The sequence below is a fragment of the Ascaphus truei genome, chromosome 18 (assembly GCF_040206685.1).
Source record: "Ascaphus truei isolate aAscTru1 chromosome 18, aAscTru1.hap1, whole genome shotgun sequence".
NCBI lineage: Eukaryota > Metazoa > Chordata > Amphibia > Anura > Ascaphidae > Ascaphus > Ascaphus truei.
Window position 1 is genome coordinate 33,210,968 of NC_134500.1, and position 16,588 is coordinate 33,227,555.

The 16,588-nt window shown below is 49.7% G+C and overlaps 1 protein-coding gene across 4 annotated transcripts in view; it reads left to right on the plus strand.

The window, feature by feature from the left end:
* The window catches only part of LOC142469133 (sodium/nucleoside cotransporter 1-like), a 135,367-nt gene that overhangs the window by 105,641 nt on the left and 13,138 nt on the right, over nucleotides 1–16,588 (plus strand). For all 4 annotated transcript variants that reach the window (XM_075576067.1, XM_075576066.1, XM_075576068.1 and 1 more), the window contains one exon: nucleotides 16,467–16,548. In XM_075576067.1, the coding sequence (XP_075432182.1) occupies nucleotides 16,467–16,548 (82 nt within the window). The remainder of the gene's footprint in view (nucleotides 1–16,466; nucleotides 16,549–16,588) is intronic.

Consider the following 16,588-nt stretch of genomic DNA (forward strand, 5'->3'; position numbering starts at 1 on the left):
GTGACGCTGTTTGGGACAGTAATATCTCGTGCAGTGACATGCAGTGACGTGACGCTGTTTGGGACAGTAACATCTCGTGCAGTGATATGACGCTGTTTGGGACAGTAATATCTTGTGCAGTGACATGCAGTAACGTGACGCTGTTTGGGACAGTAATATCTCGTGCAGTGACATGCAGTGACGTGACGCTGTTTGGGACAGTAACATCTCGTGCAGTGACATGCAGTGTCGTGACGCTGTTTGGGACAGTAACATCTCGTGCAGTGACATGCAGTGACGTGACGCTGTTTGGGACAGTAATATCTCGTGCAGTGACATGCAGTGACGTGACGCTGTTTGGGACAGTAATATCTCGTGCAGTGACATGCAGTGACGTGACGCTGTTTGGGACAGTAATATCTCGTGCAGTGACATGCAGTGACGTGACGCTGTTTGGGACAGTAATATCTCGTGCAGTGACATGCAGTGACGTGACGCTGTTTGGGACAGTAATATCTCGTGCAGTGACGTGACGCTGTTTGGGACAGTAATATCTTGTGCAGTGACATGCAGTGACGTGACGCTGTTTGGGACAGTAATATCTCGTGCAGTGACATGCAGTGACGTGACGCTGTTTGGGACAGTAATATCTCGTGCAGTGACATGCAGTGATGTGACGCTGTTAGGGACAGTAATATCTCGTGCAGTGACATGCAGTGACGTGACGCTGTTTGGGACAGTAATATCTCATGCAGTGACATGCAGTGACGTGACGCTGTTTGGGACAGTAATATCTCGTGCAGTGACGTGACGCTGTTTGGGACAGTAATATCTCGTGCAGTGACATGCAGTGACGTGACGCTGTTTGGGACAGTAATATCTCGTGCAGTGACATGCAGTGACGTGACGCTGTTTGGGACAGTAATATCTCGTGCAGTGACATGCAGTGACGTGACGCTGTTTGGGACAGTAATATCTCGTGCAGTGACATGCAGTGACGTGACGCTGTTTGGGACAGTAATATCTCGTGCAGTGACGTGACGCTGTTTGGGACAGTAATATCTTGTGCAGTGACATGCAGTGACGTGACGCTGTTTGGGACAGTAATATCTCGTGCAGTGACATGCAGTGACGTGACGCTGTTTGGGACAGTAATATCTCGTGCAGTGACATGCAGTGACGTGACGCTGCTTGGGACAGTAATATCTCGTGCAGTGACATGCAGGGACGTGACGCTGTTTGGGACAGTAATATCTCAAGCAGTGACATGCAGTGATGTGACGCTGCTTGGGACAGTAATATCTCGTGCAGTGACATGCAGTGACGTGACGCTGTTTGGGACAGTAATATCTCGTGCAGTGACATGCAGTGACGTGATGCTGTTTGGGACAGTAACATCTCGTGCAGTGACATGCAGTGACGTGACGCTGTTTGGGACAGTAATATCTCGTGCAGTGACATGCAGTGACGTGACGCTGTTTGGGACAGTAATATCTCGTGCAGTGACATGCAGTGACGTGACGCTGTTTGGGACAGTAATATCTCGTGCAGTGACATGCAGTGACGTGACGCTGTTTGGGACAGTAATATCTCGTGCAGTGACGTGACGCTGTTTGGGACAGTAATATCTTGTGCAGTGACATGCAGTGACGTGACGCTGTTTGGGACAGTAATATCTCGTGCAGTGACATGCAGTGACGTGACGCTGTTTGGGACAGTAATATCTCGTGCAGTGACATGCAGTGATGTGACGCTGTTAGGGACAGTAATATCTCGTGCAGTGACATGCAGTGACGTGACGCTGTTTGGGACAGTAATATCTCATGCAGTGACATGCAGTGACGTGACGCTGTTTGGGACAGTAATATCTCGTGCAGTGACGTGACGCTGTTTGGGACAGTAATATCTCGTGCAGTGACATGCAGTGACGTGACGCTGTTTGGGACAGTAATATCTCGTGCAGTGACATGCAGTGACGTGACGCTGTTTGGGACAGTAATATCTCGTGCAGTGACATGCAGTGACGTGACGCTGTTTGGGACAGTAATATCTCGTGCAGTGACATGCAGTGACGTGACGCTGTTTGGGACAGTAATATCTCGTGCAGTGACGTGACGCTGTTTGGGACAGTAATATCTTGTGCAGTGACATGCAGTGACGTGACGCTGTTTGGGACAGTAATATCTCGTGCAGTGACATGCAGTGACGTGACGCTGTTTGGGACAGTAATATCTCGTGCAGTGACATGCAGTGACGTGACGCTGCTTGGGACAGTAATATCTCGTGCAGTGACATGCAGGGACGTGACGCTGTTTGGGACAGTAATATCTCAAGCAGTGACATGCAGTGATGTGACGCTGCTTGGGACAGTAATATCTCGTGCAGTGACATGCAGTGACGTGACGCTGTTTGGGACAGTAATATCTCGTGCAGTGACATGCAGTGACGTGATGCTGTTTGGGACAGTAATATCTCGTGCAGTGACATGCAGTGACGTGACGCTGTTTGGGACAGTAATATCTCGTGCAGTGACGTGACGCTGTTTGGGACAGTAATATCTCGTGCAGTGACATGCAGTGACGTGATGCTGTTTGGGACAGTAATATCTCGTGCAGTGACATGCAGTGACGTGACGCTGTTTGGGACAGTAATATCTCGTGCAGTGACGTGACGCTGTTTGGGACAGTAATATCTCGTGCAGTGACATGCAGTGACGTGACGCTGTTTGGGACAGTAATATCTCGTGCAGTGACATGCAGTGACGTGACGCTGTTTGGGACAGTAATATCTCGTGCAGTGACATGCAGTGACGTGACGCTGTTTGGGACAGTAATATCTCGTGCAGTGACATGCAGTGACGTGAAGCTGTTTGGGACAGTAATATCTTGTGCAGTGACATGCAGTGACGTGATGCTGTTTGGGACAGTAATATCTCGTGCAGTGACATGCAGTGACGTGACGCTGTTTGGGACAGTAATATCTCGTGCAGTGACATGCAGTGACGTGACGCTGTTTGGGACAGTAATATCTCGTGCAGTGACATGCAGTGACGTGACGCTGTTTGGGACAGTAATATCTCATGCAGTGACATGCAGTGACGTGACGCTGTTTGGGACAGTAATATCTCGTGCAGTGACGTGACGCTGTTTGGGACAGTAATATCTCGTGCAGTGACATGCAGTGACGTGACGCTGTTTGGGACCGTAATATCTCGTGCAGTGACATGCAGTGACGTGACGCTGTTTGGGACAGTAATATCTCGTGCAGTGACATGCAGTGACGTGACGCTGTTTGGTACAGTAATATCTCGTGCAGTGACATGCAGTGACGTGACGCTGTTTGGGACAGTAATATCTCGTGCAGTGACATGCAGTGACGTGACGCTGTTTGGGACAGTAATATCTCGTGCAGTGACATGCAGTGACGTGACGCTGTTTGGGACAGTAACGTCTCGTGCAGTGATATGACGCTGTTTGGGACAGTAATATCTTGTGCAGTGACATGCAGTGACGTGACGCTGTTTGGGACAGTAATATCTCGTGCAGTGACATGCAGTGACGTGACGCTGTGTGGGACAGTAACATCTCGTGCAGTGACATGCAGTGACGTGACGCTGTTTGGGACAGTAACATCTCGTGCAGTGACATGCAGTGACTTGACGCTGTTTGGGACAGTAACATCTCGTGCAGTGACATGCAGTGACGTGACGCTGTTTGGGACAGTAATATCTCGTGCAGTGACATGCAGTGACGTGACGCTGTTTGGGACAGTAATATCTCGTGCAGTGACATGCAGTGACGTGACGCTGTTTGGGACAGTAATATCTTGTGCAGTGACATGCAGTGACGTGACGCTGTTTGGGACAGTAATATCTCATGCAGTGACATGCAGTGACGTGACGCTGTTTGGGACAGTAATATCTCGTGCAGTGACATGCAGTGACGTGACGCTGCTTGGGACAGTAATATCTCGTGCAGTGACATGCAGTGACGTGACGCTGTTTGGGACAGTAATATCTCGTGCAGTGACGTGACGCTGTTTGGGACAGTAATATCTCGTGCAGTGACATGCAGTGACGTGATGCTGTTTGGGACAGTAATATCTCGTGCAGTGACATGCAGTGACGTGACGCTGTTTGGGACAGTAATATCTCGTGCAGTGACATGCAGTGACGTGACGCTGTTTGGGACAGTAATATCTCGTGCAGTGACATGCAGTGACGTGACGCTGTTTGGGACAGTAATATCTCGTGCAGTGACATGCAGTGACGTGACGCTGTTTGGGACAGTAATATCTCGTGCAGTGACATGCAGTGACGTGAAGCTGTTTGGGACAGTAATATCTCGTGCAGTGACATGCAGTGACGTGATGCTGTTTGGGACAGTAATATCTCGTGCAGTGACATGCAGTGACGTGACGCTGTTTGGGACAGTAATATCTCGTGCAGTGACATGCAGTGACGTGACGCTGTTTGGGACAGTAATATCTCGTGCAGTGACATGCAGTGACGTGACGCTGTTTGGGACAGTAATATCTCATGCAGTGACATGCAGTGACGTGACGCTGTTTGGGACAGTAATATCTCGTGCAGTGACGTGACGCTGTTTGGGACAGTAATATCTCGTGCAGTGACATGCAGTGACGTGACGCTGTTTGGGACAGTAATATCTCGTGCAGTGACATGCAGTGACGTGACGCTGTTTGGGACAGTAATATCTCGTGCAGTGACATGCAGTGACGTGACGCTGTTTGGGACAGTAATATCTCGTGCAGTGACATGCAGTGACGTGAAGCTGTTTGGGACAGTAATATCTTGTGCAGTGACATGCAGTGACGTGATGCTGTTTGGGACAGTAATATCTCGTGCAGTGACATGCAGTGACGTGACGCTGTTTGGGACAGTAATATCTCGTGCAGTGACATGCAGTGACGTGACGCTGTTTGGGACAGTAATATCTCGTGCAGTGACATGCAGTGACGTGACGCTGTTTGGGACAGTAATATCTCATGCAGTGACATGCAGTGACGTGACGCTGTTTGGGACAGTAATATCTCGTGCAGTGACGTGACGCTGTTTGGGACAGTAATATCTCGTGCAGTGACATGCAGTGACGTGACGCTGTTTGGGACCGTAATATCTCGTGCAGTGACATGCAGTGACGTGACGCTGTTTGGGACAGTAATATCTCGTGCAGTGACATGCAGTGACGTGACGCTGTTTGGTACAGTAATATCTCGTGCAGTGACATGCAGTGACGTGACGCTGTTTGGGACAGTAATATCTCGTGCAGTGACATGCAGTGACGTGACGCTGTTTGGGACAGTAATATCTCGTGCAGTGACATGCAGTGACGTGACGCTGTTTGGGACAGTAACATCTCGTGCAGTGATATGACGCTGTTTGGGACAGTAATATCTTGTGCAGTGACATGCAGTGACGTGACGCTGTTTGGGACAGTAATATCTCGTGCAGTGACATGCAGTGACGTGACGCTGTGTGGGACAGTAACATCTCGTGCAGTGACATGCAGTGACGTGACGCTGTTTGGGACAGTAACATCTCGTGCAGTGACATGCAGTGACTTGACGCTGTTTGGGACAGTAACATCTCGTGCAGTGACATGCAGTGACGTGACGCTGTTTGGGACAGTAATATCTCGTGCAGTGACATGCAGTGACGTGACGCTGTTTGGGACAGTAATATCTCGTGCAGTGACATGCAGTGACGTGACGCTGTTTGGGACAGTAATATCTTGTGCAGTGACATGCAGTGACGTGACGCTGTTTGGGACAGTAATATCTCATGCAGTGACATGCAGTGACGTGACGCTGTTTGGGACAGTAATATCTCGTGCAGTGACATGCAGTGACGTGACGCTGCTTGGGACAGTAATATCTCGTGCAGTGACATGCAGTGACGTGACGCTGTTTGGGACAGTAATATCTCGTGCAGTGACGTGACGCTGTTTGGGACAGTAATATCTCGTGCAGTGACATGCAGTGACGTGATGCTGTTTGGGACAGTAATATCTCGTGCAGTGACATGCAGTGACGTGACGCTGTTTGGGACAGTAATATCTCGTGCAGTGACATGCAGTGACGTGACGCTGTTTGGGACAGTAATATCTCGTGCAGTGACATGCAGTGACGTGACGCTGTTTGGGACAGTAATATCTCGTGCAGTGACATGCAGTGACGTGACGCTGTTTGGGACAGTAATATCTCGTGCAGTGACATGCAGTGACGTGAAGCTGTTTGGGACAGTAATATCTCGTGCAGTGACATGCAGTGACGTGATGCTGTTTGGGACAGTAATATCTCGTGCAGTGACATGCAGTGACGTGACGCTGTTTGGGACAGTAATATCTCGTGCAGTGACATGCAGTGACGTGACGCTGTTTGGGACAGTAATATCTCGTGCAGTGACATGCAGTGACGTGACGCTGTTTGGGACAGTAATATCTCATGCAGTGACATGCAGTGACGTGACGCTGTTTGGGACAGTAATATCTCGTGCAGTGACGTGACGCTGTTTGGGACAGTAATATCTCGTGCAGTGACATGCAGTGACGTGACGCTGTTTGGGACCGTAATATCTCGTGCAGTGACATGCAGTGACGTGACGCTGTTTGGGACAGTAATATCTCGTGCAGTGACATGCAGTGACGTGACGCTGTTTGGTACAGTAATATCTCGTGCAGTGACATGCAGTGACGTGACGCTGTTTGGGACAGTAATATCTCGTGCAGTGACATGCAGTGACGTGACGCTGTTTGGGACAGTAATATCTCGTGCAGTGACATGCAGTGACGTGACGCTGTTTGGGACAGTAACATCTCGTGCAGTGATATGACGCTGTTTGGGACAGTAATATCTTGTGCAGTGACATGCAGTGACGTGACGCTGTTTGGGACAGTAATATCTCGTGCAGTGACATGCAGTGACGTGACGCTGTGTGGGACAGTAACATCTCGTGCAGTGACATGCAGTGACGTGACGCTGTTTGGGACAGTAACATCTCGTGCAGTGACATGCAGTGACGTGACGCTGTTTGGGACAGTAACATCTCGTGCAGTGACATGCAGTGACGTGACGCTGTTTGGGACAGTAATATCTCGTGCAGTGACATGCAGTGACGTGACGCTGTTTGGGACAGTAATATCTCGTGCAGTGACATGCAGTGACGTGACGCTGTTTGGTACAGTAATATCTCGTGCAGTGACATGCAGTGACGTGACGCTGTTTGGGACAGTAATATCTCGTGCAGTGACGTGACGCTGTTTGGGACAGTAATATCTTGTGCAGTGACATGCAGTGACGTGACGCTGTTTGGGACAGTAATATGTCGTGCAGTGACATGCAGTGACGTGACGCTGTTTGGGACAGTAATATCTCGTGCAGTGACATGCAGTGATGTGACGCTGTTAGGGACAGTAATATCTTGTGCAGTGACATGCAGTGACGTGATGCTGTTTGGGACAGTAATATCTCGTGCAGTGACATGCAGTGACGTGACGCTATTTGGGACAGTAATATCTTGTGCAGTGACATGCAGTGACGTGACGCTGTTTGGGACAGTAATATCTCGTGCAGTGACATGCAGTGACGTGACGCTGTTTGGGACAGTAACATCTCGTGCAGTGACATGCAGTGACGTGACGCTGTTTGGGACAGTAATATCTCGTGCAGTGACATGCAGTGACGTGACGCTGTTTGGGACAGTAACATCTCGTGCAGTGATATGAAGCTGTTTGGGACAGTAATATCTTGTGCAGTGACATGCAGTGATGTGACGCTGTTTGGGACAGTAATATCTTGTGCAGTGACATGCAGTGACGTGACGCTGTTTGGGACAGTAACATCTCGTGCAGTGACATGCAGTGACGTGACGCTGTTTGGGACAGTAACATCTCATGCAGTGACATGCAGTGACGTGACGCTGTTTGGGACAGTAATATCTCGTGCAGTGACATGCAGTGACTTGACGCTGTTTGGGACAGTAATATCTCGTGCAGTGACATGCAGTGACGTGACGCTGTTTGGGACAGTAATATCTCGTGCAGTGACATGCAGTGACGTGACGCTGTTTGGGACAGTAATATCTCGTGCAGTGACATGCAGTGACGTGACGCTGTTTGGGACAGTAATATCTCGTGCAGTGACATGCAGTGACGTGACGCTGTTTGGGACAGTAATATCTCGTGCAGTGACATGCAGTGACGTGACGCTGTTTGGGACAGTAATATCTCATGCAGTGACGTGACGCTGTTTGGGACAGTAATATCTCGTGCAGTGACATGCAGTGACGTGACGCTGTTTGGGACAGTAATATCTCGTGCAGTGACATGCAGTGACGTGACGCTGTTTGAGACAGTAATATCTCGTGCAGTGACATGCAGTGACGTGATGCTGTTTGGGACAGTAATATCTCGTGCAGTGACGTGACGCTGTTTGGGACAGTAATATCTCGTGCAGTGACATGCAGTGACGTGACGCTGTTTGGGACAGTAATATCTCGTGCAGTGACATGCAGTGACGTGACGCTGTTTGGGACAGTAATATCTCGTGCAGTGACGTGACGCTGTTTGGGACAGTAATATCTCGTGCAGTGACATGCAGTGACGTGACGCTGTTTGGGACAGTAATATCTCGTGCAGTGACATGCAGTGACATGACGCTGTTTGGGACAGTAATATCTCGTGCAGTGACATGCATTGACGTGACGCTGTTTGGGACAGTAATATCTTGTGCAGTGACATGCAGTGACGTGACGCTGTTTGGGACAGTAACATCTCGTGCAGTGACATGTAGTAAAATGATGCTGTTTGGGACAGTAATATCTCGTGCAGTGACATGCAGTGACGAGACGCTGTTTGGGACAGTAATATCTCGTGCAGTGACATGCAGTGACGTGACGCTGTTTGGGACAGTAATATCTCGTGCAGTGACATGCAGTGACGTGACGCTGTTTGGGACAGTAATATCTCGTGCAGTGACATGCAGTGACGTGACGCTGTTTGGGACAGTAATATCTCGTGCAGTGACATGCAGTGACGTGACGCTGTTTGGGACAGTAATATCTCGTGCAGTGACATGCAGTGAAGTGACGCTGTTTGGGACAGTAATATCTTGTGCAGTGACATGCAGTGACGTGACGCTGTTTGGAACAGTAATATCTCGTGCAGTGACATGCAGTGACGTGACGCTGTGTGGGACAGTAACATCTCGTGCAGTGACATGCAGTGACGTGACGCTGTTTGGGACAGTAACATCTCGTGCAGTGACATGCAGTGACGTGACGCTGTTTGGGACAGTAACATCTCGTGCAGTGACATGCAGTGACGTGACGCTGTTTGGGACAGTAATATCTCGTGCAGTGACATGCAGTGACGTGACGCTGTTTGGGACAGTAATATCTCGTGCAGTGACATGCAGTGACGTGACGCTGTTTGGTACAGTAATATCTCGTGCAGTGACATGCAGTGACGTGACGCTGTTTGGGACAGTAATATCTCGTGCAGTGACGTGACGCTGTTTGGGACAGTAATATCTTGTGCAGTGACATGCAGTGACGTGACGCTGTTTGGGACAGTAATATGTCGTGCAGTGACATGCAGTGACGTGACGCTGTTTGGGACAGTAATATCTCGTGCAGTGACATGCAGTGATGTGACGCTGTTAGGGACAGTAATATCTTGTGCAGTGACATGCAGTGACGTGATGCTGTTTGGGACAGTAATATCTCGTGCAGTGACATGCAGTGACGTGACGCTGTTTGGGACAGTAATATCTTGTGCAGTGACATGCAGTGACGTGACGCTGTTTGGGACAGTAATATCTCGTGCAGTGACATGCAGTGACGTGACGCTGTTTGGGACAGTAATATCTCGTGCAGTGACATGCAGTGACGTGACGCTGTTTGGGACAGTAATATCTCGTGCAGTGACATGCAGTGACGTGACGCTGTTTGGGACAGTAACATCTCGTGCAGTGATATGAAGCTGTTTGGGACAGTAATATCTTGTGCAGTGACATGCAGTGATGTGACGCTGTTTGGGACAGTAATATCTTGTGCAGTGACATGCAGTGACGTGACGCTGTTTGGGACAGTAACATCTCGTGCAGTGACATGCAGTGACGTGACGCTGTTTGGGACAGTAACATCTCATGCAGTGACATGCAGTGACGTGACGCTGTTTGGGACAGTAATATCTCGTGCAGTGACATGCAGTGACTTGACGCTGTTTGGGACAGTAATATCTCGTGCAGTGACATGCAGTGACGTGACGCTGTTTGGGACAGTAATATCTCGTGCAGTGACATGCAGTGACGTGACGCTGTTTGGGACAGTAATATCTCGTGCAGTGACATGCAGTGACGTGACGCTGTTTGGGACAGTAATATCTCGTGCAGTGACATGCAGTGACGTGATGCTGTTTGGGACAGTAATATCTCGTGCAGTGACATGCAGTGACGTGACGCTGTTTGGGACAGTAATATCTCGTGCAGTGACATGCAGTGACGTGACGCTGTTTGGGACAGTAATATCTCATGCAGTGACGTGACGCTGTTTGGGACAGTAATATCTCGTGCAGTGACATGCAGTGACGTGACGCTGTTTGGGACAGTAATATCTCGTGCAGTGACATGCAGTGACGTGACGCTGTTTGAGACAGTAATATCTCGTGCAGTGACATGCAGTGACGTGATGCTGTTTGGGACAGTAATATCTCGTGCAGTGACGTGACGCTGTTTGGGACAGTAATATCTCGTGCAGTGACATGCAGTGACGTGACGCTGTTTGGGACAGTAATATCTCGTGCAGTGACGTGACGCTGTTTGGGACAGTAATATCTCGTGCAGTGACATGCAGTGACGTGACGCTGTTTGGGACAGTAATATCTCGTGCAGTGACATGCAGTGACATGACGCTGTTTGGGACAGTAATATCTCGTGCAGTGACATGCATTGACGTGACGCTGTTTGGGACAGTAATATCTTGTGCAGTGACATGCAGTGACGTGACGCTGTTTGGGACAGTAACATCTCGTGCAGTGACATGTAGTAAAATGATGCTGTTTGGGACAGTAATATCTCGTGCAGTGACATGCAGTGACGAGACGCTGTTTGGGACAGTAATATCTCGTGCAGTGACATGCAGTGACGTGACGCTGTTTGGGACAGTAATATCTCGTGCAGTGACATGCAGTGACGTGACGCTGTTTGGGACAGTAATATCTCGTGCAGTGACATGCAGTGACGTGACGCTGTTTGGGACAGTAATATCTCGTGCAGTGACATGCAGTGAAGTGACGCTGTTTGGGACAGTAATATCTCGTGCAGTGACATGCAGTGGCGTGACGCTGTTTGGGACAGTAATATCTCGTGCAGTGACATGCAGTGACGTGACGCTGTTTGGGACAGTAATATCTCGTGCAGTGACATGCAGTGACGTGACGCTGTTTGGGACAGTAATATCTCGTGCAGTGACATGCAGTGACGTGACGCTGTTTGGGACAGTAATATCTCGTGCAGTGATATGCAGTGACGTGACGCTGTTTGGGACAGTAACATCTCGTGCAGTGATAGGAAGCTGTTTGGGACAGTAATATCTTGTGCAGTGACATGCAGTGACGTGACGCTGTTTGGGACAGTAATATCTCGTGCAGTGACATGCAGTGACGTGACGCTGTTTGGGACAGTAATATCTCGTGCAGTGACATGCAGTGACGTGACGCTGTTTGGGACAGTAATATCTCGTGCAGTGACATGCAGTGACGTGACGCTGTTTGGGACAGTAATATCTCGTGAAGTGACATGCAGTGACGTGACGCTGTTTGGGACAGTAATATCTCGTGAAGTGACATGCAGTGACGTGACGCTGTTTGGGACAGTAATATCTCGTGCAGTGACATGCAGTGACGTGACGCTGTTTGGGACAGTAACATCTCGTGCAGTGATATGAAGCTGTTTGGGACAGTAATATCTCGTGCAGTGACGTGACGCTGTTTGGGACAGTAATATCTCGTGCAGTGACATGCAGTGACGTGACGCTGTTTGGGACAGTAACATCTCGTGCAGTGATATGAAGCTGTTTGGGACAGTAATATCTCGTGCAGTGACATGCAGTGACGTGACGCTGTTTGGGACAGTAATATCTCGTGCAGTGACATGCAGTGAAGTGACGCTGTATGGGACAGTAATATCTCGTGCAGTGACATGCAGTGACGTGACGCTGTTTGGGACAGTAATATCTCGTGCAGTGACATGCAGTGACGTGACGCTGTTTGGGACAGTAATATCTCGTGCAGTGACATGCAGTGAAGTGACGCTGTTTGGGACAGTAATATCTTGTGCAGTGACATGCAGTGACGTGACGCTGTTTGGGACAGTAATATCTCGTGCAGTGACATGCAGTGACGTGACGCTGTTTGGGACAGTAATATCTCGTGCAGTGACATGCAGTGACGTGAAGCTGTTTGGGACAGTAACATCTCGTGCAGTGATAGGAAGCTGTTTGGGACAGTAATATCTTGTGCAGTGACATGCAGTGACGTGACGCTGTTTGGGACAGTAATATCTCGTGCAGTGACATGCAGTGACGTGACGCTGTTTGGGACAGTAATATCTCGTGCAGTGACATGCAGTGACGTGACGCTGTTTGGGACAGTCATATCTCGTGCAGTGACATGCAGTGACGTGACGCTGTTTGGGACAGTAATATCTCGTGAAGTGACATGCAGTGACGTGACGCTGTTTGGGACAGTAATATCTCGTGCAGTGACATGCAGTGACGTGACGCTGTTTGGGACAGTAATATCTCGTGCAGTGACATGCAGTGACGTGACGCTGTTTGGGACAGTAACATCTCGTGCAGTGATATGAAGCTGTTTGGGACAGTAATATCTCGTGCAGTGACATGCAGTGACGTGACGCTGTTTGGGACAGTAATATCTCGTGCAGTGACATGCAGTGACGTGACGCTGTTTGGGACAGTAACATCTCGTGCAGTGATAGGAAGCTGTTTGGGACAGTAATATCTCGTGCAGTGACATGCAGTGACGTGACGCTGTTTGGGACAGTAATATCTCGTGCAGTGACATGCAGTGACGTGACGCTGTTTGGAACAGTAATATCTCGTGCAGTGACATGCAGTGACGTGACGCTGTTTGGGACAGTAATATCTCGTGCCGTGACATGCAGTGACGTGACGCTGTTTGGGACAGTAATATCTCGTGCAGTGACATGCAGTGACGTGACGCTGTTTGGGACAGTAATATCTCGTGCAGTGACATGCAGTGACGTGACGCTGTTTGGGACAGTAATATCTCGTGCAGTGACATGCAGTGACGTGATGCTGTTTGGGACAGTAATAGCTCGTGCAGTGACGTGACGCTGTTTGGGACAGTAACATCTCGTGCAGTGATATGAAGCTGTTTGGGACAGTAATATCTTGTGCAGTGACATGCAGTGACATGACGCTGTTTGGGACAGTAATATCTCGTGCAGTGACATGCAGTGACGTGATGCTGTTTGGGACAGTAATATCTCGTGCAGTGACGTGACGCTGTTTGGGACAGTAATATCTCATGCAGTGACGTGACGCTGTTTGGGACAGTAATATCTCGTGCAGTGACATGCAGTGACGTGACGCTGTTTGGGACAGTAATATCTCGTGCAGTGACATGCAGTGACGTGACGCTGTTTGGGACAGTAATATCTCGTGCAGTGACATGCAGTGACATGACGCTGTTTGGGACAGTAATATCTTGTGCAGTGACATGCAGTGACGTGACGCTGTTTGGGACAGTAATATCTCGTGCAGTGACATGCAGTGACGTGACGCTGTTTGGGACAGTAATATCTCGTGCAGTGACATGCAGTGACGTGACGCTGTTTGGGACAGTAACATCTCGTGCAGTGATATGACGCTGTTTGGGACAGTAATATCTTGTGCAGTGACATGCAGTGACGTGACGCTGTTTGGGACAGTAATATCTCGTGCAGTGACATGCAGTGACGTGACGCTGTTTGGGACAGTAACATCTCGTGCAGTGACATGCAGTGACGTGACGCTGTTTGGGACAGTAATATCTCGTGCAGTGACATGCAGTGACGTGACGCTGTTTGGGACAGTAACATCTCGTGCAGTGACATGCAGTGACGTGACGCTGTTTGGGACAGTAATATCTCGTGCAGTGACATGCAGTGACGTGACGCTGTTTGGGACAGTAATATCTCGTGCAGTGACATGACGCTGTTTGGGACAGTAACATCTCGTGCAGTGATATGAAGCTGTTTGGGACAGTAATATCTTGTGCAGTGACATGCAGTGACGTGACGCTGTTTGGGACAGTAATATCTCGTGCAGTGACATGCAGTGACGTGACGCTATTTGGGACAGTAATATCTCGTGCAGTGACATGCAGTGACGTGACGCTGTTTGGGACAGTAATATCTCGTGCAGTGACATGCAGTGACGTGACGCTGCTTGGGGCAGTAATATCTCGTGCAGTAACATGACGCTGTTTGGGACAGTAATATCTCGTGCAGTGACATGCAGTGACGTGACGCTGTTTGGGACAGTAATATCTCGTGCAGTTACATGCAGTGACGTGACGCTGTTTGGGACAGTAATATCTCGTGCAGTGACATGCAGTGACGTGACGCTGTTTGGGACAGTAATATCTCGTGCAGTGACATGCAGTGAAGTGACGCTGTATGGGACAGTAATATCTCGTGCAGTGACATGCAGTGACGTGACGCTGTTTGGGACAGTAATATCTCGTGCAGTGACATGCAGTGACGTGACGCTGTTTGGGACAGTAATATCTCGTGCAGTGACATGCAGTGACGTGACGCTGTTTGGGACAGTAATATCTCGTGCAGTGACATGCAGTGACGTGACGCTGTTTGGGACAGTAATATCTCGTGCAGTGACATGCAGTGACGTGACGCTGTTTGGGACAGTAATATCTCGTGCAGTGACATGCAGTGACGTGACGCTGTTTGGGACAGTAATATCTCGTGCAGTGACATGCAGTGACGTGACGCTGTTTGGGACAGTAATATCTCGTGCAGTGACATGCAGTGACGTGACGCTGTTTGGGACAGTAATATCTCGTGCAGTGACATGCAGTGACGTGACGCTGTTTGGGACAGTAATATCTCGTGCAGTGACATGCAGTGACGTGACGCTGTTTGGGACAGTAATATCTCGTGCAGTGACATGCAGTGACGTGATGCTGTTTGGGACAGTAATATCTCGTGCAGTGACATGCAGTGACGTGATGCTGTTTGGGACAGTAATATCTCGTGCAGTGACATGCAGTGACGTGACGCTGTTTGGGACAGTAATATCTCGCGGTCGGATCACGTGGAGATCAGAGATCTGAGACAAACACGAGAAACAAGATGTCCCTGTCACTAGGTCACTGTGCGAAGAGCTGTGATCCGTGGCTTCGAGCGGCCTTGTTACTGCACAATTAATACAGTGACATGCAGTGACGTGTAGTAACGTGCTGTGACGCGCAGTAATGTGCAGTGACACACAGTGATGTGCAGTAATGTGCAGTGACACACAGTGATGTGCAGTGATGTGCAGTGATGTGCAGTGATGTGACGCGCAGTGATGTGCAGTGACACACAGTGATGTGCAGTGATGTGACGCGCAGTGATGTGCAGTGACACACAGTGATGTGCAGTGATGTGACGCGCAGTGATGTGCAGTGACACACAGTGATGTGCAGTGATGTGACGCGCAGTGATGTGCAGTGACACACAGTGATGTGCAGTGATGTGACGCGCAGTGATGTGCAGTGACACACAGTGATGTGCAGTGACACACAGTGATGTGCAGTGACGTGTAGTAACGTGCTGTGACGCGCAGTAATGTGCAGTGACACACAGTGATGTGCAGTAATGTGCAGTGACACACAGTGATGTGCAGTGATGTGCAGTGATGTGCAGTGATGTGACGCGCAGTGATGTGCAGTGACGTGATGCACAGTGATGTGATGCGCAGTGATGTGCAGTGACGCGCAGTGATGTGCAGTGACGTGATGCACAGTGATGTGATGCGCAGTGATGTGCAGTGACGCGCAGTGATGTGCAGTGACGTGATGTGCAGTGATGTGATGCGCAGTGATGTGCAGTGATGTGCAGTGATGTGATGCGCAGTGATGTGCAGTGACGTGATGCACAGTGATGTGATGCGCAGTGATGTGCAGTGACGCGCAGTGATGTGCAGTGACGTGACGCGCAGTGATGTGATGCGGAGTGATGTGCAGTGACGCGCAGTGATGTGCAGTGACGTGATGTGCAGTGATGTGATGCGCAGTGATGTGCAGTGACGCGCAGTGATGTGCAGTGACGTGACGCGCAGTGACATGACACGCAGTGATGTGCAGTGACGTGACGCGCAGTGACGTGATGCGCCCGCGCTAATGCCACACTCCTGTATTCATATCACTTTTTCACATTTACAGGAGCGAGCAGAAATCATCACCACGTACGCCCTCTGCGGATTCGCCAATTTCAGCTCGATCGGAATCATGCTGGGGGGGTTGGGTGAGTAGGAGGGCCGGGGTATAACCCAGGAGGGCCGGGG